Source organism: Hemiscyllium ocellatum, chromosome 23 (genome assembly GCF_020745735.1).
Source record: "Hemiscyllium ocellatum isolate sHemOce1 chromosome 23, sHemOce1.pat.X.cur, whole genome shotgun sequence".
NCBI lineage: Eukaryota > Metazoa > Chordata > Chondrichthyes > Orectolobiformes > Hemiscylliidae > Hemiscyllium > Hemiscyllium ocellatum.
The window spans coordinates 22074787-22100720 of record NC_083423.1 but is presented as its reverse complement, the minus strand read 5'-3'; the positions used below and the strand labels follow the sequence as shown (position 1 = coordinate 22100720).

At 41.1% G+C, this 25934-nt stretch overlaps 1 protein-coding gene across 2 annotated transcripts in view; it reads left to right on the top strand.

Moving 5' to 3' along the window:
- The window catches only part of LOC132826692 (golgin subfamily B member 1-like), a 71993-nt gene that overhangs the window by 16650 nt on the left and 29409 nt on the right, over nucleotides 1-25934 (top strand). For both annotated transcript variants that reach the window (XM_060842763.1, XM_060842762.1), the window contains exons 7-13: nucleotides 1540-1653; nucleotides 3888-4173; nucleotides 10293-10402; nucleotides 15434-15548; nucleotides 19834-19916; nucleotides 22406-22490; nucleotides 25243-25319. In XM_060842763.1, coding sequence (XP_060698746.1) covers nucleotides 1540-1653; nucleotides 3888-4173; nucleotides 10293-10402; nucleotides 15434-15548; nucleotides 19834-19916; nucleotides 22406-22490; nucleotides 25243-25319 — 870 coding nt within the window. The remainder of the gene's footprint in view (nucleotides 1-1539; nucleotides 1654-3887; nucleotides 4174-10292; nucleotides 10403-15433; nucleotides 15549-19833; nucleotides 19917-22405; nucleotides 22491-25242; nucleotides 25320-25934) is intronic.

The window sequence follows — 25934 nt, the reverse complement described above, 5'->3', positions numbered from 1 at the left end:
TTGTTCAGTACTTCCCAGTAGTCGAAAAACTATGCAATGTTCTTCGTGACCTGCAACACATTATCAATGCCTTTAAACAACCGCCAAACCTCAAACAGATCATTGTTTGTAGTAAACTGCTCGGCTTTCAGGATGATACCATACAACCCTGTCACGGTAGACACAGCAAGACATGTCAGAATGTCAACATGGATACCACCATTACGTGTGGGGACACCTCCCTCCATGTACGTGGCAGGTACTCATGCGACTCAGCCCACGTTGTCTATCTCATACGCTGCAGGCAAGGATGCCCAGAGGCATGGTACATTAGCAGAGGCTATGGCAGCGGATGAATGGGCACTGCACAACAATCAACAGACAGGAGTGTTCCCTCCCAGTCAGAGAACACTTCAGCGGTCCAGACATTTGACCTCGGACCTTCGGGGCAGGCAACAACGAAAAGTGGCTGAGCAGAGGCTGATAGCCAAGTTCGGTACCCATGGAGATGGCCTCAACCGAGACCTTGGGTTCATGTCATACTACAGGTGACCCCATATATATTACACACACACACACACACACACACACCTTCTCTGTTTTGTGTGATTTTTACCTTTGTACACCCCAGTCCAACACTGGTGTCTCCAAATCATGACTAAATGTACAGCTAATATGGAACAGTACAGCACAGGAATAGGCCCTATGGGGCCAACATGCCAATCTAAACTAATCCCATCTGCTTGCACATGGTCAATATTCCTATATTTCCTGTCTGTTGATGTGTCTGCCTAAATGTTTCTTAAACTTAAATTATATGCTTCTACCACCTTCCCTGCCAGCACGTTCCAAATACCTAATGTATCTCCCTTAAACCTTTCCCCCTTTCACCTTAAATTTGTGCCCCCTAGTTTTTGACATTTTCACGGTGGAAAAGACTCCCGACTATCCACGCTATTTGAACCCCTCACAATTTCAATTACTTCTATCAGGTCGCCTCTCAGCTTCTGATGCTCAATTGATAACAATCCAAGTTTTTCAAACCTCTCTTAGCTAATCATGAGCCCAGATCATGCACTTTTGCCCACCTTACTGCAAAAGCTACATTCAGAATTGCCAGGCTGATCGATGCTCAGGTGGGTGGACTGAATTATAAAACAAAAAGTTCAAACATTTTCTGTGGTTCTCTTCAATCTGATTTTCATTCATTTCTTTATAATCCTAATGTATGGAAGCACATGTGTCTGTGCCTGTTCATGATTGCTTCTATGCATATGAGGTCTATACAAGTTGAGTATGCATAGTAAGTGCATTTGCCCACTTTTGTTTGTATCTTGTGTGTGCAAATTGTTCTCACGTCACAATGTTGATATGTCTGTCTTGTGCATAGAAGATGCCTGATCTGCTGAGGGTTTGCCACAATTTCTCTTTTTGTTAGATTTGCAGCATCTAAAGTAATTTGGTTTCCTTTCTGATTGTGTTATGTTCCCAGGCACCTCCTACCTTTTTTCAGATTCTGAATGCATCAGCTTTTTCACTTGTATTTTGTTTTATTTGCAGACGGTGAAATCATTACAAAGAAAGCTGGAAGAGAAGGAGGAAGCACTGCTGGGACGGACGCGGGTGGTGGAGATGTTGCAGCAGGAACTGAATGATAGCGATCAGAAAAAACAGGTTTCTCAACGCATTTAAATCGAGCCTCTCCTTGTTTTTATTAAGAAACTTGGGTACAGTGGGGCAGAACAGATCCATATACCTATAGTAGCAAAGGGGGAAAAAAAAAGCAGTTGAGAAGTAGATGATTTCAGGTAAAAAGGTCTGTCGTGAACTGGGGGTGGTAATTTAAAAAAAAATTGTTATTTTGGCAAAACTCAACATTAGTTGTCTTTTGGTGCCTTGATAACCAGGAGGGCTTGCAGAGTACTTCAGAGGGAGGTTCGCAATTCGCCAGGTTAGTGCAGACTGAGTGACATACAGAACAGACCAATTAAGCTTTCCTTCCGATAGTAAAGTTGCAAAAATATTCGACTTAGCAACAATTTAGTAGATTCTGAAGAAGGGCTTCTGCCCAAAAGGTCGATTTTTCCTGCTCCTCGAATGCTGCCTGAAGTGCTCTGCTTTCCCAACACCACTCTAATCTTGACTCAACAATTTTGTAGATGCCCGGCTACTGTTTTTGATCCTGATTTTTATTTTCATTCCATGTAGGTGTCCATGAAACTTGTCTTCTAAATGCCTGTAAACTGTAGGAGGAAGAGAAGAGTGAGAAGGGAGGGAGGTTGCATATCTGTTATGTCCTGTGGGGAGAAAAATGAATTTAGCAGGAAATGGATTGAATAATGGAAGGTGGAGGCAAGAGAAAGTCATGTTTCGAGGTCAGAACAAACCAGGGAACAGGAATAAAGATAATGGTGTTCATAAAGCAGCAAGTGACAGGGAAGGTAGCTTCACAGTTAGAGATAGTGAAACAAAAACAGAGGGTGCTGCAGAAGCTTAACAGTTCTGACAGTATCTGTGAAGTGAAATCCAAGTTAACGTTTTGGGTCTGGTGACCAATCCTCAGAACTGTTACCAGAACAGACCCGAAATGTTAACTTTGATTTCTCTGCACAGATGCTGTCAGACCTGCTGAGCTTTTCCAGCAACTTCTGTGTTTGTTTCTGACTTGCAGCCTCCGCTGTTCTTTCGGATTTTATTTAGAGATAGTGAAACGTGCTCGGTTAGTGCTTTGGGATGTGTAGTAGATTCCATGGAGTTGAGCGTTCTAATGTTTATGAAGTTCACTGTGTCTGTGTATTGGCCAAAACCTGTTGAGGTAAAGGGAAGTTTCAGGAGAGTTTTTTTTAACATTCAAAGCATTTCTCAAATTAGCTCCACTAAGCAAGGGAATTCTTCAATTGGCCTTAATTTCCCAGCATCTTGGCAGTTGTATATGACCCAGTGATGTGAAGGAAAGTGGATGCTTGGAGGCACTGGGTGAGAACAGATTCTTTTGTCTTTTTCCTTTGAAGTAGACAGGGCTAATTTCTCCCATGGAAGCTAGAATGGAGTCTGTGTGAAGTAGAGGATGAAAAATTGTTTAATTTTGTCCTGGAACAATACATCTCAGTGCACATCCTACACTTGGAAAGGGAAAATACAGAACCAATGTGCAGAAGCATTATTACAGTTAAACCATAAAATAGGCTCCCTTGGACCACGGTGAAAGTTGTTAGTGTGAGCTCATTTAAATTCAAGGAGGACAAGTTGTAAACAATAACATTTTGGGTTGGTGGATATGAGTCATTAGAAACATAACATGTGGTAAGTTCAGCAGACTGGGACGAAACCTTCACTTTGGACTTGTGGTTCAAAGGTGTCCACCCAAAGGTTTTCCTCATGCCTGGATCTATTGTAGATAAATTGGTAAAGATTGTTTGCTGTGTTTGGTCAATAGCTCCATTATTGTTGTATTGTGTGACTCCCAGAATTATAGGAAATGAACTAAAAGGACCATTTTCATTCATTTTTTAATCCTAATGTATGGAAGCACATGTGTCTGTGCTTGTTAATGATTGCTTATATGAGTTCTATATAACTTGAGTCTGCACAGTAAGTGCATTTGCCTACTTTTGTTTGCATCTAGTGTGTGTCTATTGTGTGCATATTTTCCTCTCGTCATAATATTGATACGTCTTTCTTGTGCATAGAGGATGCCTGATCTGCTGAAGGTTTGCCACAATTTCTCTTTTCTTTTCAGGTTTGCAGTACCTAAAGTAATTTGATTTCCTTTCTGATTGTGTTATATTCCCAGGCACCTTCTACCTTTTCTTTAGATTTATTTCCTGGGTTCCTGCATGTAAATGCTTGTAAAAGGGACATCTTTGAAACAACTTTTCAATTTTTTTAAACATGCTTTTGTCCTTCAGGTCCTCGGGGAAAAGCTGCAAGAGGCCGAGGCCAGCATTGCTATATTACAAACTGCACTAGAATCGGAGAAATTATCGGCTGAAACACGGCTGAGGGAGGTGACTGAGAAATATGAGACTGAGTTAATGGAGAAGAATTGTACTGTCACACAGATGCAACAGGCACTGCAAAATGCACAGTCATCCTGTGCTGACCTGACAGCACAAAACCAGAAGCTGCAAACTGTGATGGAAGACCAAGAGATAATGTGCAAAAGATTGACTGATGAAATAAAGGAGTTGCAAGGTAACAAAGTAAAACTCTCCAGGAAAGTCAGAGCTACATTGTTAAATGGCCATTATCTTTGTTTCTTGTTCAGTGCTTCAGCAGAGGTTTCCATGATCTTTCCGATAATCGATGATCCCTGTTTAGAGTAGGACTTGCTTTGAGGGTTTACATTAAAATCCAATTTTATCTTTCATTTGTTTCTGGGATTAAGCAGTATCTCATATTATGTTGTTATGGTGGTTAATCAGAGACCTGAGTTTAACATGCTAATTATGTAGGGTGTAGGTTTGCTTGCTGAGCTGTAGGGTAGATATCCAGACGTTTCATTACCTGGCTAGGTAACATCATCAGTGGCGAACTGCAAGTGAAGCGAAGCTGTTGTCTCCTGCTTTCTATTTATATCTTTCTCCTGGATGGGATTCTTGGGGTTTGTGGTGATGTCATTTCCTGTTCATTTTCTGAGGGGTTGATAGATGGCATCTAGATCTAGGTGCTTGTTTATGGCGTTGTGGTTGGAGTGCCAGGCCTCTAGGAATTCTCTGGCATGTCAAAGACAACAGCTTCGCTTCACTTGGAGGTCGCCACTGATGATGTTACCTAGCCAGGTAATGAAACGTCTGGATATCAAATCTACAGCTCAGCGAGCAAACCTACACCCTAAACCTCAACCTGAGCTACAAACCTTACGAAAATGCTAATTATGTGATTTGTTTATTTATATTTAAACATAATCAGAAAAGTTCAAACATAGTACAAATAGCAGGTTATGTTGAGCTCTCTCTGCACCTTCTCAGCATCTGTAATATTGTATTCTGCACTCTGTTTGTTAGCTTGCTGCACTTGTGTAGTGCAATCTGCCTGGAAACCATGTACAACAGCACTTTTCACTGTACCTTGGTACACGTGACAGTAATAAATCAAATTAAATACAATATGTAAACATGTACATTGATGCTAGTCTGAAATTGGTCAGATATTCTTATGTAAGAACTTTATAGTTTGAAAAGCATGGTCGTTAACCAGGCAAATCTAATTGTTTAACGCATTCCATAATTTTGGTATTGATGTAAAACTACATCAGACCTCTTTCATCAAGCAGCACTTCAGAATAAATCTTCATATAAAGATGCTGAAGTCAAACAAACTTATCTTTTTTTAATTTATTAATTACTTGACTTGAAATGTTTCAATAACTTTTTGAGAATTGTGGGTGATGATTCCGGTTTTGAATACAAATCCATCGTGAATGAAAAGAGAAGGATAGGAGGGGAAGTACTCTAGAAGTTAGGTGATACCAGCCTTTTTATCTTACCACTTCGGTCAACTTCACATTTGTTAAAGTAGAAGTGCTAATTGAAAAATTGGCACGTAAGACATCTAGTTTCAATATCGATAATTTCCAGGATGTGTACAGTGCCGGAAAGATAAACGTAAATCCCCCCGGACTGTCCTAACAAACATTTGCAGGACAAGCACAATATGGATTCAATGCAGAGTAAGGTTCCCAGTGCACTGTGCCGTCAAATAATCCTCGACCTGAATAGTTTAAATGCAGAGTAAAGCTTCCCCCTACCCATCCATGCTTAATGGAGATTATAATGTCTTTTTTCAGGATTACTGAAGTCCCTCATTATGGTATCATGCTAGTAAATCTCCTCTGCATGGTCCCAAAGCCTTGGCATCCAGAATTTGACACAGGGCTCGAATTGAGATTTAATCAAACAACCCGTGTTTTATAAGAACAGAAAAGCATAAGCAACAGGAGAATTCTATTTAGCTTTTTAGGTCTGCCCTTGCATTCAATTCGATATGATTTATCCACTAGACCTTCCCACACTTTTTCCACTTCCCTTAATTCTTATCATACCCAAAAAATCTGTTGGTTTTTGTCTTGAATATAATAATTAAACATTCAATGATCTGGCATACAGAATTACAAAGATATCTAACCCCTTGAATGCAGATATATTTCCTCATTTCAGTTCTAAATGGCCACTCCATATCTTTTAAACTGTTACCCCATGTTTTGGACTCCTTGCAAAGTGACACATCTTTCCAATCCCTTGAGAATTTTGTGTTTTGATTTGATGATAGGGAATATAAACCAAGTCAATTCATCTTTCCTCCTAGAATCATCCTTCAACCCAGGAATTAATCCAATGAACTTTCATTGTATTCCTCTAAGGCAAGCAGCTCTTCCCTTAGATGTAGAGACCAAAGCTGTACATTATACTCTCCATATGGTCTCAGCACAACGCTGTCTGATTGTAATAAAGCATTGTTTCTATGTAACCCTTTGTTATGAAGATTTGCGTACTACTTTTCCTCCTAAACCTAAATGTTAATTTTCTGTGACACGTGTGCAAAGGCACCAAAGCTGTCCTGAATACCAATATTTCCCAGTCTCTCACTGTTTAAAGGATATCCTGGTTTTCTGCTATCCCTGCCAAAGTGGATAATCTCACACTTCACCTTTCATGTTTTTGTACTGTATGGTCAAGAATATGCTTTAACAACCAAATGATAATTAAGAAAAGAAAAGCCTAACTGTTAGTGTGTGGAATTTTCTTTCCACTGCCCTATGTGGAACTCATCATTTACAATCTGTATCAATGCTTTGGATGAGGTACAGTAGCTGAATTTGCTGATGATATCAAGATTAAGAATCGATAAATAAATGTAGACAGACAAGTGAGAGATCAAACATTTGGCAGGTGGAGAATAATGTGGGAAAGTGTGAACTTGTCCATTAGAAAAGGGGTGTATTTATATGGAGAGAGATTGCAGAACTGGTAAGAGGAATCTGAATATCCTGGGATGTGAACCACAACAAGCTGCTCTGCGGAAGGCACTTGAAATATTGGCATTTATTTTCAAGGGCAATTGAGTATAAAAGCAGTGGCTTTTACTGCAGCTGTACAGGGTCTTGGTAAAACCACATTTGGGGTACAGTGTATATTTTGGTCTCCATTAGAATGTAGTGTGCAGTTGTGATGTCTACTTCATAGGAGGAATCTGACAGCACTGGAGAGGATGCAGAGCAGATTTACTAGGGATGTTGCCGGGGCTGAAGAGTTTTAGTTAGGAAGAAAGTTTGAACAGATGAGAGTTGTTTTCCTTGAAGCAGAGCAGATTGAGCAGAGACGTGATTGAAATGTGTAAAACTATGAGGGGCATAGACAGAAAACATGGATCTTTTCCCTTTGTGGAGAGATCAAAACTCAGGGGCATCAATTTAAGGTAAAAGCAAGAGATTTAAAGGGATGTAAGGACAAGTTTTTCACCCAGAGGGTGCTGGGAATCTGGAATCTCTACCTGTATTTGAGGTAGTAACAGAAACCCTCATAGCATTTAAGTATTTAGACATACATTTGCAATTCCCACTCTGTGGCTGTGGGTCAAGTGCTGGGCAATGAAGTTAAATAGTTAGGTGGCTGTATCCAACTGCCACAGTCTTGATGAGTTGAAGGGTCTTTTTCAATGCTGTAGACCTCGATGATTCTTTGACTCTATTTTAAAAAGGATAGAGTTGCTTGAGAAGCAGTTTAGAGACTGTTCACTTGAGACATTCCTGGAATGAAGGATTTGTTTTATGAAGAAAACTTGAACAGTTAGGTCTATATCCATTCGAGTTTAGAGAAGAATCAGTGATGATCTTATTGAAACTGATAAGGGGTCATGTTGGTCATAGATATGGGAAGAATGTTCCCTCTCATGGGGAAGATTAGGATTAAGGGGCAAGGTTTACGAATAAGAGATTTTGCTTTTTGAGATGGAGATGAAGATTAATTTGTTTCGGAAGAGGGTTGGGAGTCTATGGAATTCTCTTTCCTCAAAAGCAGTAGAAGCTGGGGCCTTGAATTGATTCAAATGGAGATTTTTGATAGATAAGGGTTGAGGGTTATAGAGCCAATCTGGAAAATAAAGTTGAATTCACTCCATGGTCAAGTTGAATGACGCGACTATGTTCCAGAGAAAGTATATTCCTGTAAGGGTGAAAGGGAAGGCTGGTAACTATAGAGAATGCTGGATGACTAAAGAAATTGAGGGTTTGGTTAAGAAAAAGAAGGAAGCATATGTCAGGTATAGACAGGATAGATCAAGTGAATCCTTAGAAGAGTATAAAGAAAGTAGGAGTATACTTAAGAGGGAAATCAGGAGGGCAAAAGGGGGACATGAGATAGCTTTGGCAAATAGAATTAAGGAGAATCCAAAGGGGTTTTACAAATATATTAAGGACAAAAGGGTAACTAGGCAGAGTATAGGGCCCTTCAAAGATCAGCAAGGCGGCCTTTGTGTGGAACCACAGAAAATGGGGGAGATACTAAATTAATATTTTGCATCAGTATTTACTGTGGAAAAGGATATGAAAGATATAGACTTAGGGAAATAGATAGTGACATCTTGCAAAATGTCCAGATTACAGAGGAGGAAGTGCTGGATGTCTTGAAACGGTTAAAGGTGGATAAATCCCCAGGACCTGATCAGGTGTACCCGAGAACTCTGTGGGAAGCTAGAGAAGTGATTGCTGGGCCTCTTGCTGAGATATTTGTATCATCGATAGTCACAGGTGAGGTGCCAGAAGACTGGAGGTTGGCAAACGTTGTGCCACTGTTTAAAAAGGGTGGTAAGGACAAGCCAGGGAACTGTAGACCAGTGAGCCTGATGTCGGTGGTGGGCAAGTTGTTGGAGGGAATCCTGAGGGACAGGATGCACATGTATTTGGAAAGGCAAGGACTGATTAGGGATAGTCAACATGGCTTTGTGTGTGGGAAATCATGTCTCACAAACTTGATTGAGTTTTTTGAAGAAGTAACAAAGAAGATTGATGAGGACAGAGCAGTAGATGTGATCTATATGGACTTAAGTAAGGCGTTCGACAAGGTTCCCCATGGGAGACTGATTAGCAAGGTTAGATCTCATGGAATACAGGGAGAACTAGCCATTTGGATACAGAACTGGCTTAAAGGTAGAAGAAAGAGGGTGGTGGTGGAAGGTTGTTTTTCAGACTGGAGGCTTGTGACCAGTGGAGTGCCACAAGGATCAGTGCTGGGTCCTCTACTTTTTGTCATTTACATAAATGATTTGGATGCGAGCATGAGAGGTGCAGTTAGTAAGTTTGCAGATGACACCAAAATTGGAGGTGTAGTGCACAGCGAACAGGGTTACCTCAGATTACAGCAGGATCTGGACCAGATGGGCCAATGGGTTGAGAAGTGGCAGATGGAGTTTAATTCAGATGAATGCGAGGTGCTGAATTTTGGGAAAGCAAATCTTAGCAGGACTTATACACTTAATGGTAAGGTCCTAGGGAGTGTTGCTGAACAATGAGACCTTGGAGTGCAGGTTCATAGCTCATTGAAAGTGGAGTCGCAGGTAGATAGGATAGTGAAGAAGGTGTTTGGTATGCTTTCCTTTATTGGTCAGAGTATTGAGTACAGGAGTTGAGAGGTCATGTTGCGGCTTTACAGGACATTGGCTAGGCCACTGTTGGAATATTGCGTGCAATTCTGGTCGCCTTCCTGTTGGAAAGATGTTGTGAAACTTGAAAGGGTTCAGAAAAGATTTACAAGGATGTTGCCAGGGTTGGAGGATTTGAGCTACAGGGGGAGCCTGAACAGGCTGAGGCTGTTTTCCCTGGAGCGTGGGAGGCTGTGGGGTGACCTAATAGAGGTTTACAAAATTATGAGGGGCATGGATAGGATAAATAGGCTAAGTTGGGTTGGGGGAGTCCAGAACTAGAGGGCATAGGTTTATAGTGAGAGGGGAAAGATATAAAAGAGACCTCAGGGGCAACTTTTTCACGCAGACGGTGGTACGTGTATAGAATGAGCTGCCAGAGGATGTGGTGTAGGCTGGTACAACATTTAAGAGGCATTTGGATGGATATATGAATAGGAACGGTTGGAAGGATATGGGCTGTGTGCTGGCGGGTGGGACTAGATTGGGTTGGGATATCTGGTCGGCATGGACGGGTTGGACTGATGGGTCTGTTTCCATGCTGCACATCTCTATGACTCTATGACTGAATGGCCTATCCCAGCTCCTCAGTTCTATGTTTATATTTTGGCCACGGGGTCTTCAAGACAAAACAGTCAGTGTAAAATTCAGGAAAAACTATTTTTTTACTCCTATAGATGGACTGAAGAAGGTTGAAGTCAGTGAGCAATCGGAATCTGAACTAACGTCACAAAGGGAGACATCTGTCCGAGTCCAGAAGCTTGAGGAGAAAATCCAATTACTACAGGTTAGTGAACCGTTTTTGATAGTGGGATGAATGAGCTGAAATACATTGAATTGAAACAAAACAAAACAAAACACGTTTGCTGATTTGTGAAGTCTACAATATTGTCCTCAGACATTGGCAAGTAGGAAGTTGGAGATTGGCGTAATGGAGATTTTGTCACTGCTTGTAGTTTTGTTGAAGCTCTCTGTGTGGCACAGCAAGACCAGGGCGGTCTCTGGATAATCGACTCTACATCTATTTCTCCCTCCTCTACCGTATTTGTGCTGTAGGAGAACAGTGTAGACAATGACCACACTAAGCATTGGTGTGCCAGGTCCCATAGTATCAACACCAACACTTCAATGCTATTACTTGACATCATGTGGAGTGAATTAAATTTGCTGACAATTGGCATCTGTGATGGTGGGGACCTCTGGAGAAGGATTTGATGGATCATCCACTCAGTACTTCTGACAGAAGATTGTCACAAATGTATACCAATACCACACTCTGGTGTGTTTGTGCAACTTTAATGAAAGTGAGCATGTTGCTGTCACTACAGTCGAAGGATATCAATGTCCTCACTGATTTGCTCTCTTTCTGTGCCTCACAATGGAATGTCTGAGCTCATTTGCCATTCCCTCGTGTGCTAAATATGGTAATAAAGATTTTAAGAAAACAGTACTGAGATCTCTGTTACAGCTTCAAACCTGTAGCTAAGCAGCTATTTCAGGACTAAGATTAAGCTTTAAGCAGCTTTGTAAACTGTCTCTGTGCCACTTTTAATATCCCAGTTACATGTCAGTACTGCTTACGCAGTTAGATTTCAATGGTTATTGATATTTGTTCTCAGTTAATGCAAAATATGAGGTAATTAGTGGTAGCTAACAGTACAGTAATCCAGTGACACCTTCAGACCAATGTTAAATCAGAAACAGAGGCACCTCGGTTATCCGAAGGACACAGGCGGGAGTATTTTGTTCGGTTAATCGAATTCTGGATAATCGAATGCTGGATAACATAGTTCAGCCAAGCATCGAGACCTTGCAATCTTGTCTGATAATCGATGCCAGATAATTGAGCTTCCTCTGTATTTTATTACAGGAGTTTTGGCATGACTGAGTTGGTTGTAGTCTTGCCTCCAAATCACATTACTACAGGTTTAAGTCTAACCTCAGGGCTTGAGGAGATAAATCAAGCCTGGCACTGCAGTGCTGTACTGAAGGAGCGCTGCGCTGTTGTGCGTGCTGTCTTTCAGATCAGACTTTAAGCTGAGGTGCCATCTGCCTGCTTTGGCAGATGTGAAAGATTTCATGGCTCTGATTCGAAAATGTTGAATTATCCCCAGCATCCTCAAGATATTTAGCCCTCAGTCAACATCACACAAACAGATTATCCGGTTGTTATCAGATTGCTGCTGTTTGTGCGATCTTGCTTTGCATAATATATTTTCTGTGTTTTCTGCATTATATCTGTGACTGTAAAGTACTTTGAGAAATATGATAGTTGTGAAAAGTGCTTTAAAAATACAAATCTTCACCTTTTAGTAACTTTTTGTATAGTTTATCTAATCTGTCTTGTTCCCTTAAGATTAGATTTGACCAGAAACCGTTGTGACAAGAAGTAATTGAATTCAAATATTAAATTTGTCTCCCTGCTCTTAGAGAGCTACCAGATTACTGAGTATTTCCATTTAATGTTTTTATTTCAGATCTTTGGCAGTTTCATATTATGATTTGTTTTAGACTACTCCAAATCCTTCCTTTAGGCCTCACTGGCATCTTCCTGGCTCCGATCAAACTCTTTGATCTTATTACCCATCACCCTGTACCTGTCTACTTCCATTGGCACACATTACCAACTGCAGCAAATTCGGTTTCATTATTCATGTTTATAAATCATCACATCCAACAGTGCAGCTGTTCCTGGTATCTGTCCTCACCCTTGCACTTGCTTTACTTTTCTTCGGCTTCCTGGGTATCATCTTGTCTTAAACTCCTACATTTCAAGTTTCCAACCCTTGTTTTACAATCCTTTCATGGCTTTGTGCCTCTCTATCACTATTATCTCCTCTGGCCTAACAACCTTGAGACATCTACACTCCTCTAATTCTGGCCCCTACAGTACCCCTGAATTTAATTGTTGTATCATTGAAAACTTTATCTTCAGTTTCCAAAGCCCTAATTGTGAAGCCCGTTGGTTTTCTATCTCTCTTTTCCTTTAACTTTCTTAAAAAACCCTCTCTGACCAAACCTTAGGCTTTCTCCCTAAAAGCATCATATGTAGCTCGTAATGCTCCTGAAAAATGCTTTGGGATGTTTTATAATGTTGAAGGTATTATATAAATACATAAAGTGTTATTCACACTCTCTATAGTTTAAAGCAGAGGTTTTGGATATCTTTACCCAATCGCTGGGACTCCTTAAAAATCTTCACCTGCTCTCTTAGTTCCATACTTTTCTTGAAAGTATTCTGAAACCTAATGATTGTCACCTCTCCTAACCTTGTCACTATTGTCCTAAATGCCTCAGCTGAGGTTATTTCCTATATTACAGAGTGTATGATATTGGGGGAGGACAACATTTCTGCAGTATTTCCAAAATCAGTTAACCGTCATTCCTGACCAGTCAGGTGTAGCTTTTTATTGGGGGTTTATTTCTAAATATACAAATGAGAATGTAAGTAAGAGTAAAGAGTCTGCTGCGTATAACACTCTAGTACTGTTTGAGCAGTGGATGTTATGGGACTATGGGGGAAAAAACGGAATATTAGGATAATTAATGAACATCGTCCGTTATGGTATAAGTTTCCATGATTTTGGCCTTTAAGTTATTTTGTCTGGGCTTGCTTTGTTTTGAGCTTTATGATTAAGTCTGATCCCCATCTCGTGCATGTATTCTTGTTGCTGTAAATTGCTTCAGTGTCTCATCTTGTTTCTGATCTGCAATCCCAATTACTCCATTAAAGTGCCCTTCCCCCACTTCCACTCAATGTACAGGCCTCTGTATTCTTTTATCAGAAGCTCTTTTGATGATGATCCCCTGCTGCATTTGTCTCCCTCAAACCCTTGGTCTACACACTTAGTCCTATTACAATTAAAAGTGTATTCTTTTCCAGTTCCTCCAACAGGATAATAAAAACCTTTCAGTCTTATACTATGTAAATACAAGTCATGATTTGCAGGTGCCAGTGTTAGACTGGGGTTTACAAATTAAAAGTCACATGACACCAGGTTATAGTCCAACAGGCTTATTTGGAAGCACCAGCTTTCGGAGCACTGCTCCTTATGTTTGATTGTAACCTAGTGTTGTGTGATTTTTAACTGTGTAAGTGGAGACAGTTAATTAGACTGTACCTGACCAAAGCCAAAGTTGAACAAAATTTATGTTTCATCATCATCTCTCAGATCTTATAAAGTTATTTTTCACCAGAATTATCTTTTTGTCTCTTAACTGTCTCACTTTATTCTCCCGTGTATTCCTACCCTTGTGTGAAGTTTTTAAATCCAACTATTCGCATCTTCCTGTAGGTTTGTGTCCACCATTTGTAGCATTGACAAGCCATTTACCTTATTAAGACCTTTTGCCTACGCCACATCAATTCTTGCAACCTTCCTGTGCTTTTCTCCAGTACAGATGTTTGTCGGAGTGCTTTGCATCATCTAACTCACCATTCTCATTTCACTTTTCCACTTAAGTCTGGTGAAGAATCTTTTTAGGGTAGATGTCCCAGATTAGTCAGCATTTTTTGTGGGTGTCTCTGGCCAAGCCAATATTTATTATCCATCATCAATTGCCCAGAGAACAGTTAAGTGTCAACCACACGTCTGTGGGTCTGGAGTCATGTGTAGGCCAGACAGGTAAGGACAGCCGTTTCCTTCCCTGAAGAACATTACTGAACCAGATGGGCTTTTCCAACTTACGTTGAAGCAGTCTGAGAAAACAATTAAACCATGCCCTTACAGCATGCAGGCTTTTTTTGACAGTCCATTATGATGTGGGTCTTTCCAGCTTTACTAATAAAGAAAATCTGACACTGTGTGTGATTACAGAAGTTGCTACAAAACTGGTTGCCATTCTCCTTACATTTGATGCAAAAAATCTTACAGCTGCCCACACCTCTTGCCATGTTTTTTCCCATTATAAATCCAAACATCCACACTTGCTCCTGTAAAACTGGTGTGCTCTTCACTGAGAGGTAGTGTTGCAGCACCTCAGTTTCATCGTTCCAAGTGAAACTCCAACCATCCCTGTTTTGTTTTGATATTGTTACTTAATCATTAATAATAACAGAACACAGAAATATTTTATAAAACTGTGGATTGCCCTACCTTTGAATCAACTGGGAGAAAGTGAGCACTGCAGATGCTGGAGATCAGAGTCGAGAGTGTGATGCTGGAAAAGCACAGCAGGTCAGACAGCATCCGAGGAACAGGGGAATCGACGTTTCGGTCAAAAGCCCTTCATCAGGAACGAAGCCTCATTCCTGATGAAGGCCTTTTGCTCGAAATGTCGATTCTCCTGCTCCTTGATTGCTGCCTGACTGCTGTGCTATTCCAGCACCACAATGCTGACAACCTTTGAATGCCCTTGTCTAACGATTCTCTGTTCTCTAACCCACGTCTCCTGAAGACTTCACTTGATCATGACTTTAGTATGGTCTGCCTCAAGATAACGGTTAATATATTAATTAAAATTTAACATAATTGTGAGTTTTCTGTCGTTGCAGTTTCTGATCAGACTTGCTTCAATATTTAAGAATTGAGTTGTCAGTGAAACTTTCAGAACAGAAATCCTGTATGTAGCTATTTGCTTGTAACAGTGCAGCTTCAGGTTCTGACCAGTAGGTTGTGCTATGCTGCAGGTTTTTGACATTGCTTGTCGCTGGTCCAGGTTTACATACAACAGAACTAATATTTGTGAATTGACTCTGAGCAAAAATGTAATTCCCCCAAATTAAATCATATTCTAGAGGTTATTACCTTTGAGAGGTGTTGTCACATTCAATAATTTGTGTTTTTTATTCTTCTTAAACCACGTCAACCATACCCAGACTGCTGCTGAGGAACAGGAGTTGGCATCACAGAACAGATTGGCAGAACTAGAAGAAGAGAAGGGAAGCCTGATGTGGAAGACAATGGATTATGAGGAAGTCAGGACTGAAAACGGTAAAATAGCTTTGCTTTGAAAAGGGATGTTATTTCATTCTTTAAACAGATGGATGACCATTTAATCTGTATTTTGCTGATGTTTGTCAGGGGAGGTATTTTGAAATGACAAGACTGGGTTGTGATTTGTTGCTCCTCTCACTAAAGCTGGCTATGATCTTCCAAGTGTTCTTTGGTACAAGAGTGGTGTGAAAAGACTGCAAAAATTACAAATTTCAGTCCTTCATTCAAAATAGAGTGTAGCAGCTATGGCCTGGTCAGTTAAATCTTAGTTATAGGAACATTTCGAAAATGATAATTCCACTCAAGAATCATCGGTCACTTGAGACAAATGAGGGTAAATTGAAAGAAAGCCTGCACGACTTTGTTAAAGGCAGATCATGTTTAAACAACTTATCATAGAATCCCTACAGTGCACAGAGAGGCCATTTGGCCCATCGAGTCTGCACTGATCTTCAGAAGAGCATCCCAGCCAGACATACCCCCATTATATTGAAGAAGTCCATTCAGCCCATCTTGCCTGCCAGGGCACAGGTAGACAACCAGTCTCACATAATTTTCCAGTTTTTAGCCAGTAGCCTTGTGGGTTGCAGCACTTCAAGTATGCAACTCCCCAAGGCTTGATGGGGTCTATCCTCGGATACTGACAGAAACAAGTGAGGAGATTGGTGGGACCCTGACAGGGATCTTTGTATCCTCTTTAGCCACAGGCAAGGTCCCAGAAGACTAGGCAATAGCTGTTCCTTTGTTCAAGAAGGGCTACATGGATAATCCAGGAAATTATGGGGCAGTGAACCTTGCATCCGTGGTCAGGAAATTATTGGAGAAGATTCTTATGACAGGATTCACTTGCATTTAGAGAAGAATGACCTTATTTGGGTTTGTCAGCATGGCTTCATGCAAGGGAGGTCTTGTCTCACAAACTTGATTGAATGTTTTGAGGACGTGGTGAAGATGATTGAGGCTAAGGCAGTGGATGTTATCTGCATGTACTTAAACATTTAACAAGGTCTCCCATGGTAGGCTGGTCCAGAAGATCAAATTGCATGGAAACCATGGTAAGTCATCAAGTTAGGTGCAAAATTGGCTTGGGGTAAAAAAATGAGGTCTGCAGATGCTGGAGATCAGAGCTGAAAATGTGTTGCTGGTTAAAGCACAGCAGGTTAGGCAGCATCCAAGGAATAGGAAATTCGACGTTTCGGGCATAAGCCCTCCTCATTCCTGATGAAGGGCTTATGCCCGAAATGTCGAATTTCCTATTCCTTGGATGCTGCCTAACCTGCTGTGCTTTAACCAGCAACACATTTTCAGCAAAATTGGCTTGGCCATTGAAGAGAGAACGTAGTTGTGGAGGGGGTGTTTCTGACTGGAGGTCTGTGATAAATGGTGTTCTGCAAGGATCAGTGCTGGGACCTCTTGTTTGTCACATATGTAAATAAATTGGACGTAGATGTCAGTGGTCTGATTAGAACGTTTGCTGATGACATAAAAGTTGGTGGAGTTGTGGATATTCAGGAAGGATATCAAAGGATGCAGCAGGATATAGATTAGCTAGAAAGCCGGGCAGAGAAATGGCATGTGGAGTTTAATCCCTCAGATGTGAGTTGATGCCGTTTGGGAGGTTAAATGCAAGAGGAAAGTATCCTGTCAATGACCAGACCCTTAGGAGCATTGATGTACAGAGGAACCTCAATTATCCGAACGTTGATTGTTTGAAATTCGGATTATCTAAGCAAGATTGCAAGGCCCGATGCTTGTCAAAACTGTGTTATCCAAGCATTTGATTATCTAAACAAAGTACTCCCTGCCCGTGTCGCCCGGATAATCGAGGTTCCTCTGTGCAGATTGATGTGTCAGTACTACAATCGCCACGCCTTGTCCACATCTGACAGGAGCTAACAAAGACTGCCTCATCAGGTGGCATGGTGGCTCAGTAGTTAGCACTTCTGCCTCAGCACCAAGGACCTGAGTTTGATTCTAGTCTTGTGTGACTGTCTGTGTGGAGTTTGCACATTCTCTCCGTGTCTGTGTGGGTTTCCTCCAGGTGCTCCAGTATCCTCCCACAGTCAAAGATGTGGAGGTTAGGTGAATTGGCTATACTAAATTACCCATAGTGTTAAGGGCAATTAGGGTAGGTGCATTAGTCAGGGGTAAATATAGGGTAGGGGGAATGGATCTGGGAAGGTTACCACTCAGAGGGTCAGTGTGGACTTGTTGGACCGGAGAGTCTGTTTCCACACCGTAGGGATGCTTTGATTCTAAGACTCTGACTGTCTACCTTGTTCATGCCTCTCATAACTTTATATACTTATCTCAAGTTGACACTCAGCCTTCACTCTCGTGAAAACCACCCAAGTTTGTCCTTATTGCTAACACATTCCAATCCAGGCAACACCCTGGTAAATCTCTTTGGCCCTCTTCAATATGGGGAGAAAGTGAGGTCTGCAGATGCTGGAGATCAGAGTTGAAAATGTGTTGCTGGAAAAGCGCAGCAGGTCAGGCAGCATCCAAGGAACAGGAGATTCGACATTTTGGGCATAAGCCCTTCATCAGGAAGAAGGGCTTATGCCCGAAACGTCGAATCTCCTGTTCCTTGGATGCTGCCTGACCTGCTGCGCTTTTCCAGTAACACATTTTCAGCCCTCTCCAATACCTCCACATCCTTCCTACAGTGCGGTGACCAAAATTGTGTACAGTAATCCAAATGTGGCCTGATGAAACATGACTTGCCAACTTTTATATTCACTGCTGTGACCGATGAAGGCTAGTATGTTGCATGCCTCTTTCACCATCTTCACCTTTTGTGTTGCCACTTTCAGGGAGCTATGGTCATGATTGAGTCTTTTGATGAAGTACCAGAAAGGGTTACTGAGAATAATCCAGTTAATGTGTGTATGTGGACATCAGAAAGTGCCACCTAGTAAGCTTGCTAACATGGTAGAAGCCAGCAGATTAGGAGAGACAGCAACGGCATGAATATAAACTTGACTGACAGACAGGAAATACAGAGTAACTGTGAATGGGTGTTTTTGGTACTGGAGGAAGGTATGCAGTAGCATACTCCAGGGTCAGAACTAGGACCTCTGCTTCTTTTGATATATATAAATGACCTAGACTTGAGCATGCATTTTCAAATGTTGTAGACGTGCCAAAACTTGCAAATATTGTGAACTGAAAAGCGTAGTCTTTGAATAAAAAAGCCCATGAAACGGGCAGACATTTGACAGATGGCCTTTCAGCTCGAGAAGTACAAGGTTTTAATAGGAAGGAATGAGGAGAGGAAATATTTTTTTCAAAAGGGCACAATTTCCAAAAGGTGGTGCAGGAACAGAGAATCTGGAGAGTATGTTTGTCCAAATTATTGAAGGTGGTCGGGCAGGTTGAAAAACTGGTGAAAAGACATGTAGATCCTGGGCTGTCTAAATATTTTCTAACCAAGCTGTTCAGAAACGTTACGACATGCCTCAAGAACGGGTGGGCTTGAAGCTAGGCCTTCTGGCTCTGAGTTAGGATCAGGGACCTAAAGTTAAAAGTAAGAAGGTTACGCTGATGCAGGTTGAAACATTGGATTAACCTCATCGACCATGTTGTAACCAATTCACAGCGATGACTTTTACAATTGGCTGTACAGGCTTTGGAACAAAAAGTGATAACGGTGTCACTAATGAAAAAAAAATCAGTTATTTGGATATGTTTTTCTCTTTGGAGAAAGTTGATGGGAGATTTGATAGAGTTAATCAAAATCATGTGGGGCCTATATAGAGAACAACTGTTTCCACCGGGAACTAGAGGCTACAAGATTAGGGGTATTGGCAATTAAATCCAAAGCAGCATGATGGGGAAACATTTTCTTGCAGTGACTGGTCATGATCTGAAATTCACAATCTATTTGGGTGATTGAACTGTCACTTTTGAAAGGAAATTGAATAAATACTTAAAGTGAAAATATTTGCAGGGTTACAGGAAAGAGTAGGTTCTTGTAGATCACGAGCATGAGTGTGTTGGTCCAAATGGTCTACTGTGTTGCAACAGTTCTGATTTGTAATTCTCCAGTCCTGTCCCTGTTGAAGTGTATAATACTGTTGTGGGGAAAGTGGGGTCTGGTCTCTGTTTAGCTAGAGGAACAGCGGGTTTACCCTTTTGTCTGTGCAAGATTATAAATCTACTCAGACAGGACTTACTGAAATACTGTTGTGTTCTTAGTGTGATGGTAAGATATGAAACTGAATAATGTCACCAAGAGCAGCAATCAAAACTGAAGTGCTTCTCATTTATGTTTCAACAGAACATCTGCGAGCTAGGATTAAAGAACTGGAACAACAGGAGGGAGCTGAGGCATTGGCTCACGATGCTCCAGGATACATTCAGGTATGGACATCTGACTAACTGTTTATCTTAGGAGGCTTGCTTGTCTGTTGGATTGTCTGGGAGCATCATCTGGGCCGGACTCTGCTCTAGGCAAGCTGACGGCCCTGTCGTGGGAACTGTATACACCATCAGGAATCGGCACAGGTATCTCAAGGTTCTTTCAGATAGGTTAGTAATCCTGTAACCAAATTGCTTACTTTGTTTAGAAGTAGTACAAATGACTAGATAGTTTATGTTTAGCCAGTGTTAGTCTGAATGTAACGAGCAACAAAGGTAACCAGTGAGAATCTCCCTGCTTTGTTTGAATGGCACCATATTATCTTTTGTAACCACCTGATGGGGCCTCAACTTTGATACTTTCTAGAACAGTACATTACTCCATAATACAGCGCTGAAATGTCAGTTTAGATTATAAACTTAAATTTCTGGAATGGGGCCTGAGGTTGATATTTTCTCAACCTACTGGGACAGTTAAAAATCTCACGAAACCAGATTATAGTCCAACAGGTTTAATTGGAAGCACTAGCTTTCGGAGCGCTCTCCTTCATCGGGTGGTTGTCACCTGATGAAGGAGCAGTGCCCCGAAAGCTAGTGCTTCCAATTAAACCTGTTGGACTGTAACCTGGTATTGTGTGAATTTTTAACTTTGTACACCCCAGTCCAACTCTGGCATCTCCAAATCATGGCTACTAGGACAGTGCTCTGGTAATCAACTCCTCTGTTTCCAGAGTTTGACAAATGTGAAAATATTTTGTCAAATTGACGGAAGTCCCAAATTACTTGACTGACAAACGCAAATTAAAATAAAACACTCACCAGGTTTTTGTGTTGAACAAGAAAATAGCCATTTGTTATGAATAAATTGTTTTGAAGCCGTGGCAATTAGGAAATATAAACTGTTAATTTGTAACTCTACAATTTAAACATATAAACTCCTCACTTTGTGAACAGATGCACGTTAAGAGTGGGAGAAGAGAACACCAAATCACAGTTCAATAGCCCCAGTCTTGACCAAGGTTTTGACTGTTCCTTCCAACTTGCAAATGCAATTTTGTCAGACAAAAAATGTACCAGATGGATAGATCTCATTGGGAAATTTACAATATGTAACAGATGAACTTTGATGGCCAACCTTTTTGGATGCTTGGCTTTTCTTATGTTTTTTTTCCCTCCAAGTTTAACCTTCTTCACCCTGTTGGGGTTGGCTAGATCTGAGCCAGTAGAAGAGAATGGTGGAGTTGTCACAACAGCTGACAGCACCAGTTCTTGGGCACTGATTTGTTTGTTTCAGCAAGGAAGCAAATGCATTTCACTTGAGCCTCGTCACCTTCTTGGGGTACCCCAAGACTTCATACAATGCAATATATTATGGAGAAGTCACTATTAGGTAATTGATCATTGAAAATAAAGGAATGGTATAACGCGGAAGTTCTAATTTCTAATAGTAATATAGGATAAAGATACTGTATAACAGCTGAGCCAATTCAAATCTATATCGCAGTTAATAGGCTTTCAGTCGGAGACGGCTTAAAATATCCAGCTTGGCCCAGTATTACAGCTGGGTGAGTCTGTCTCAGCTCATTGACACAGGGTTATTGGAGGTTGTTTTATGGCATCATAAGTTAGAATAATTTTATAACCCGTACACGTAATGAAGTAGTGATAGGCGGTCACATCACAGATACTGACAGCACCACCTAAACTTGACCAAGGGCTCTGTTCGTGAGCATACGCACATTGTAGTTCTGAGCTATATAGAGGAGCAGATTCTCGATTCAGTTCCTGATCAGTGTTTGGGGGGAGGGGAGAAGGTGCATTTGCTGTTGGGAGTTGCAAAATCAGAGCGATAACTTTTGCTGAGGTGGGTGTTCCCACTGCAGAAAGAAGTGCCGATCTATACAATAATGAATTGTTGTAAATGCACAGTCTTGAGACATTTAAACTTAACAGAATGCAGATTTTACTGCCACAAAAAAAGGGGTGTGGTTTGACTTGCCCCAACTACCCTGTTCAGTTGGTTCTGCTATAATGCGTGTTTCTTCAATGAGAATTGGCTTTAACGAGACTGAAGAATTTAGACCGTTATTTGTGTAGCATGAACCTTCCTTACCTGTATTGGCTATAACACGATTCGGGCCCAATGAATTTAAATGGCTATTGCACGATTTCCTCACAACACGAGATTGCACGAGAATGGAACTAATGCATTGCATCAGAACTGGCTGTACCTATGATGGAATGGGTGGATTTCAAATCTGCTCTGCATTTCTGAAGGTGCCTAAATTGGAAGTGCCGATGTGGAATGCGATCTTGGGTGAAACAGTAAGAGCAGAGTGGCAATTTGACAGTGGTTGCACTTCCCAGAGGATTTTAGCCAAACTGTGAAGAGTACACGTGAAGCTAGGGTCTCGGAATTTTTTTAACTCCTTGGAGTTTAGTTTTACTTCACTGGTGTATCTTCAACAAAGCACTTTTGCTTCTCTATTTAGTGTGGGGATACTGGCAGCAATATATTGGACACCAAGGTACCGGAACAACCGACCCAGTCTGGAGACAGTTCATTTGGCATCACAGGTAATGATGATAATTGAACAAAGTTGGAGGAGTTATTAGCTGGGGGGGGGAATTTGATGAAGGATGGTAGCTATGGTTGGGCGTTGTTACAGTAGAACCTTGTACAGATGATTACCCAGCAATTAATCTGGAGCCTGAAACGTATACTTGTCCTGACTGCCCTTTGCTTGCCCTTGGACCGGGAAACAGTGCAACAGAAGCAGAGTATTCAACATCTTGAACCAATTCTGTTAAGGGAGCAGTTAAACGCCATAACCATGATACAGATCCCCCCACATTACTGGTAAGCGAGGTGATGGGAGATCCTCTAGGATTGCTGTAGAATTGGGTTATTACTTTATTTAATTAATGATGATCTCAGCTGGTCACTGACAATAGGGATTCTATTTTACAGGGTCTGGGAAAGAGTCATTGTTTAAAATAATCTAATTCTGGGCTTCCTCCAGTCACTACCAGAAATAAGAAGTGATACAGCACAGAATGATTCAGCCCACCGTGTCTGTGCTGGCCCTGTGAAAGGTCACCTAATCAGCTCCACTATTTTGCTGTTGCCTCATTGCCCTGCGCATATTTCCTTTTCAAGTATTTATCGAATTCCCTTCTGAAAATTGCAACTGAATCTGTTTTCACCTTTCTTTCAAATGATACATGATTTATCATAACTCTTTGCATGAAACAAAGTTCTCCTAATTTGTTCTCTGGATTGTTACAATTATGGTAAATCTATGTCCTCAGCTCCTTCTGCCAATGGGAACAGTTTCTTCTTCTTATACCATCAGGAGGCCTGATGATTTTGAACACCCCTATCAAACTGCCCCTCTCTGAGCAGAACCATCTTGTATTCTCTAGTGGCTCCAGACAATTGTGTGAAAACATGTCAAGATGTCTAATCCTTTATGTTGCTTAGTTATACAGTCCAGAAAGGCCTGAACTTGATCATTTGGGATACTGTATCATCAAATATGAGGAAAATCTCAAAAAGGTTTTAGAATTTTGAGTTTATAGAATTTCTGGCATATCAGAGTACTACTATTAGCTGTCCTTTCACTTCTACTTGACGACGTGAGATCCAGTGAGGGGAATTGAAAATCCTTTCTTTCTAAGGGGAGATGTGTAGGTAGTTCCCTGGGCCATGGACCTGATTCTGCATTAGTCTAGAATGACAGTTGTAAGACTTACTGTCTGAACTAAATTTGTGGCAGACTTAATTAGCCCCTCAATAATTTGAACCCTAGTAGAGGACTCTATTACCTTATAGCTAAATTACAAATTTTCTTTCAGGGAGTCGACAAAGAAGTACATTGGGAAATGGGAAGCAGACTTGTTGATGCTGTATATTCCTTCTGAGGATCTTGAATGAGGCTCATTTTTTGAGTTAGCTGAAAATGTGTTGCTGGAAAAGCGCAGCAGGTCAGGCAGCATCCAAGAAGCAGGAGAGTCAACGTTTCAGGCATGAGCCCTTCTTCAGGAATCAGCCCTTCTCCTGCTCCTTGGATGCTGCCTGACCTGCTGCACTTTTCCAGCAACACATTTTCAGCTCTGATCTCCAGCATCTGCAGTCCTCACTTTCTCCTCATTGTTGAGTTAGATTAACAAGAACTTTGCTCTGCATCTGCTCTGGTGATGTTGATGGAATATGTTGGGAACATAACTCTGCCTTCGAACCCAAGCTGTACTGGGTCATGCTGTTGTTTTTACTGAGCTGTGTAGTGGTATTCTAAGTGTCAGTGCTGACAATTCTCATGGATGAATATTAAAAACTCACTAAATGCAATTGTACTTGAAAAGCAAGGGAAAATAATGAAAGAGATAATGCTCAGCACACCTGTTTGCATATGAAAGAGTTAAGGAAGTATATAAGTTGTGACAGACCAGTTGTCAGTTTTATTGTATCCCAATAAAAGGTTAGTTTCTACTTCGTGGGAGTGTCCACGTCAAGGATTTTAGTGAGCAATTGTTAAAAAGGACAGGAGAATAGAATAATCTTAGTTCACCAGACTTCGGTTATTGGATTCGATTAAGATGAATGAGAATTAGCCTATTAGTCAGCCAATTACTTAACCTTGGAGTAAAAAGTAGGAAGGATTCTGCTGCCTATATGGTAGGGTAATTTAACTACTAACATGTACTTTTTCCAGCAACGAATTGCTCCTTCCATTCCTCCTGTTTCTTCAAAAGAAAATAAATGAAAAATTGTTACATCAAAGTTTGCCAAGATCACACATTTGCATTGGCAGAGGCACACTTGCTGAGCAAGGAAGGTTAATGTGTTTATTTTAACCCACCCACTGTTTGCCCACTCATACTTCCTTAATCCTTGCACCCTCTGTAGGTAGAAGGTCCAGCTAGTTTGCCATCCTCTGTGCTGGCCACTTGTAAAGATATAATTATATAAGTCAGAGGCCAAGTCCTTGTTCTTGCCACAGGCCCCTTTACAGTCTGCACTTGGAGCTTGTAACCAGGTGCTAGGCCGAAGCAGGGGCCAACATCTCATGGTGGAGGTTTAGAACACATTGAATGACAAGTCTGGCAGACTGGCATTTCTGAGTATTGTGTAGTAAATGACCTGTTTTTCAGCTGACAGTGTGCGTCGTTGTATTGCCAATTGGCAAGTCGAGCTCTTCCTTTTGCAGGCAGTATCCAGTAGTCACAAGAGTCCCAGTAGAAGTCAGAATGCATGTATAAATGTGCTTGAACTCATGAGAAATGTGGATAATAGATGATGGATGTGATGTTTGACTTTTGTTTGCAGGGCAGGCAAACAAAGCGGAAGTTCTTCAGGATATTGCTGAACCAGAAGCAAAAGCAGCAGATCTGACAGAAGTTCAGGTACAGGAACTTCTTGCTGTGACCCCGCCTATCTCAGTTTCATCCCAAAGGGTGGAAAGTTTTCCTCATGGTGTCTGCACTAATACACTCTTTCAATGAAAGCTTCTTATTTGTGAACAAAACATTGGAACCATTTGATAATTTGAATCCAACATTAAAGGATTGAAGGGAATTAACCAAACAGAAATTTATAGTTTGGGGTTGTTATATGGTTGTAATTTGTAATTTTATGAGGCTGTTTAGCTTGGTTGAAAGCACTGAAGTCTCTGAATTGTTTCAGAGAAATGAGCTATTTAAATGTAAGTGATGCCAGCTTCACTTTTCTAAAGTTCCACTTGGAATATCCAGTTGAAGCTGCTAATGTGTAGTTTCTATTTCCTTTTAAAATGTTTTTATTTATTCTTGGGCTGTTGGCATCATTGACAAGACTGGCATTTATTGCCCACCTGAATAGCCTGTGAATGCGGTGGTGAGTTTTTATGAACTGCTAAGCCATTGTCAAATGAGTGACTTGCTAGACCACTATGGACGACAGATAATAATGCCGGTATGGGACTGGAGCCATGTGTAGACCAGATAGGGCACATGAGAGAGATATTAGTGCACCAGTTGAGC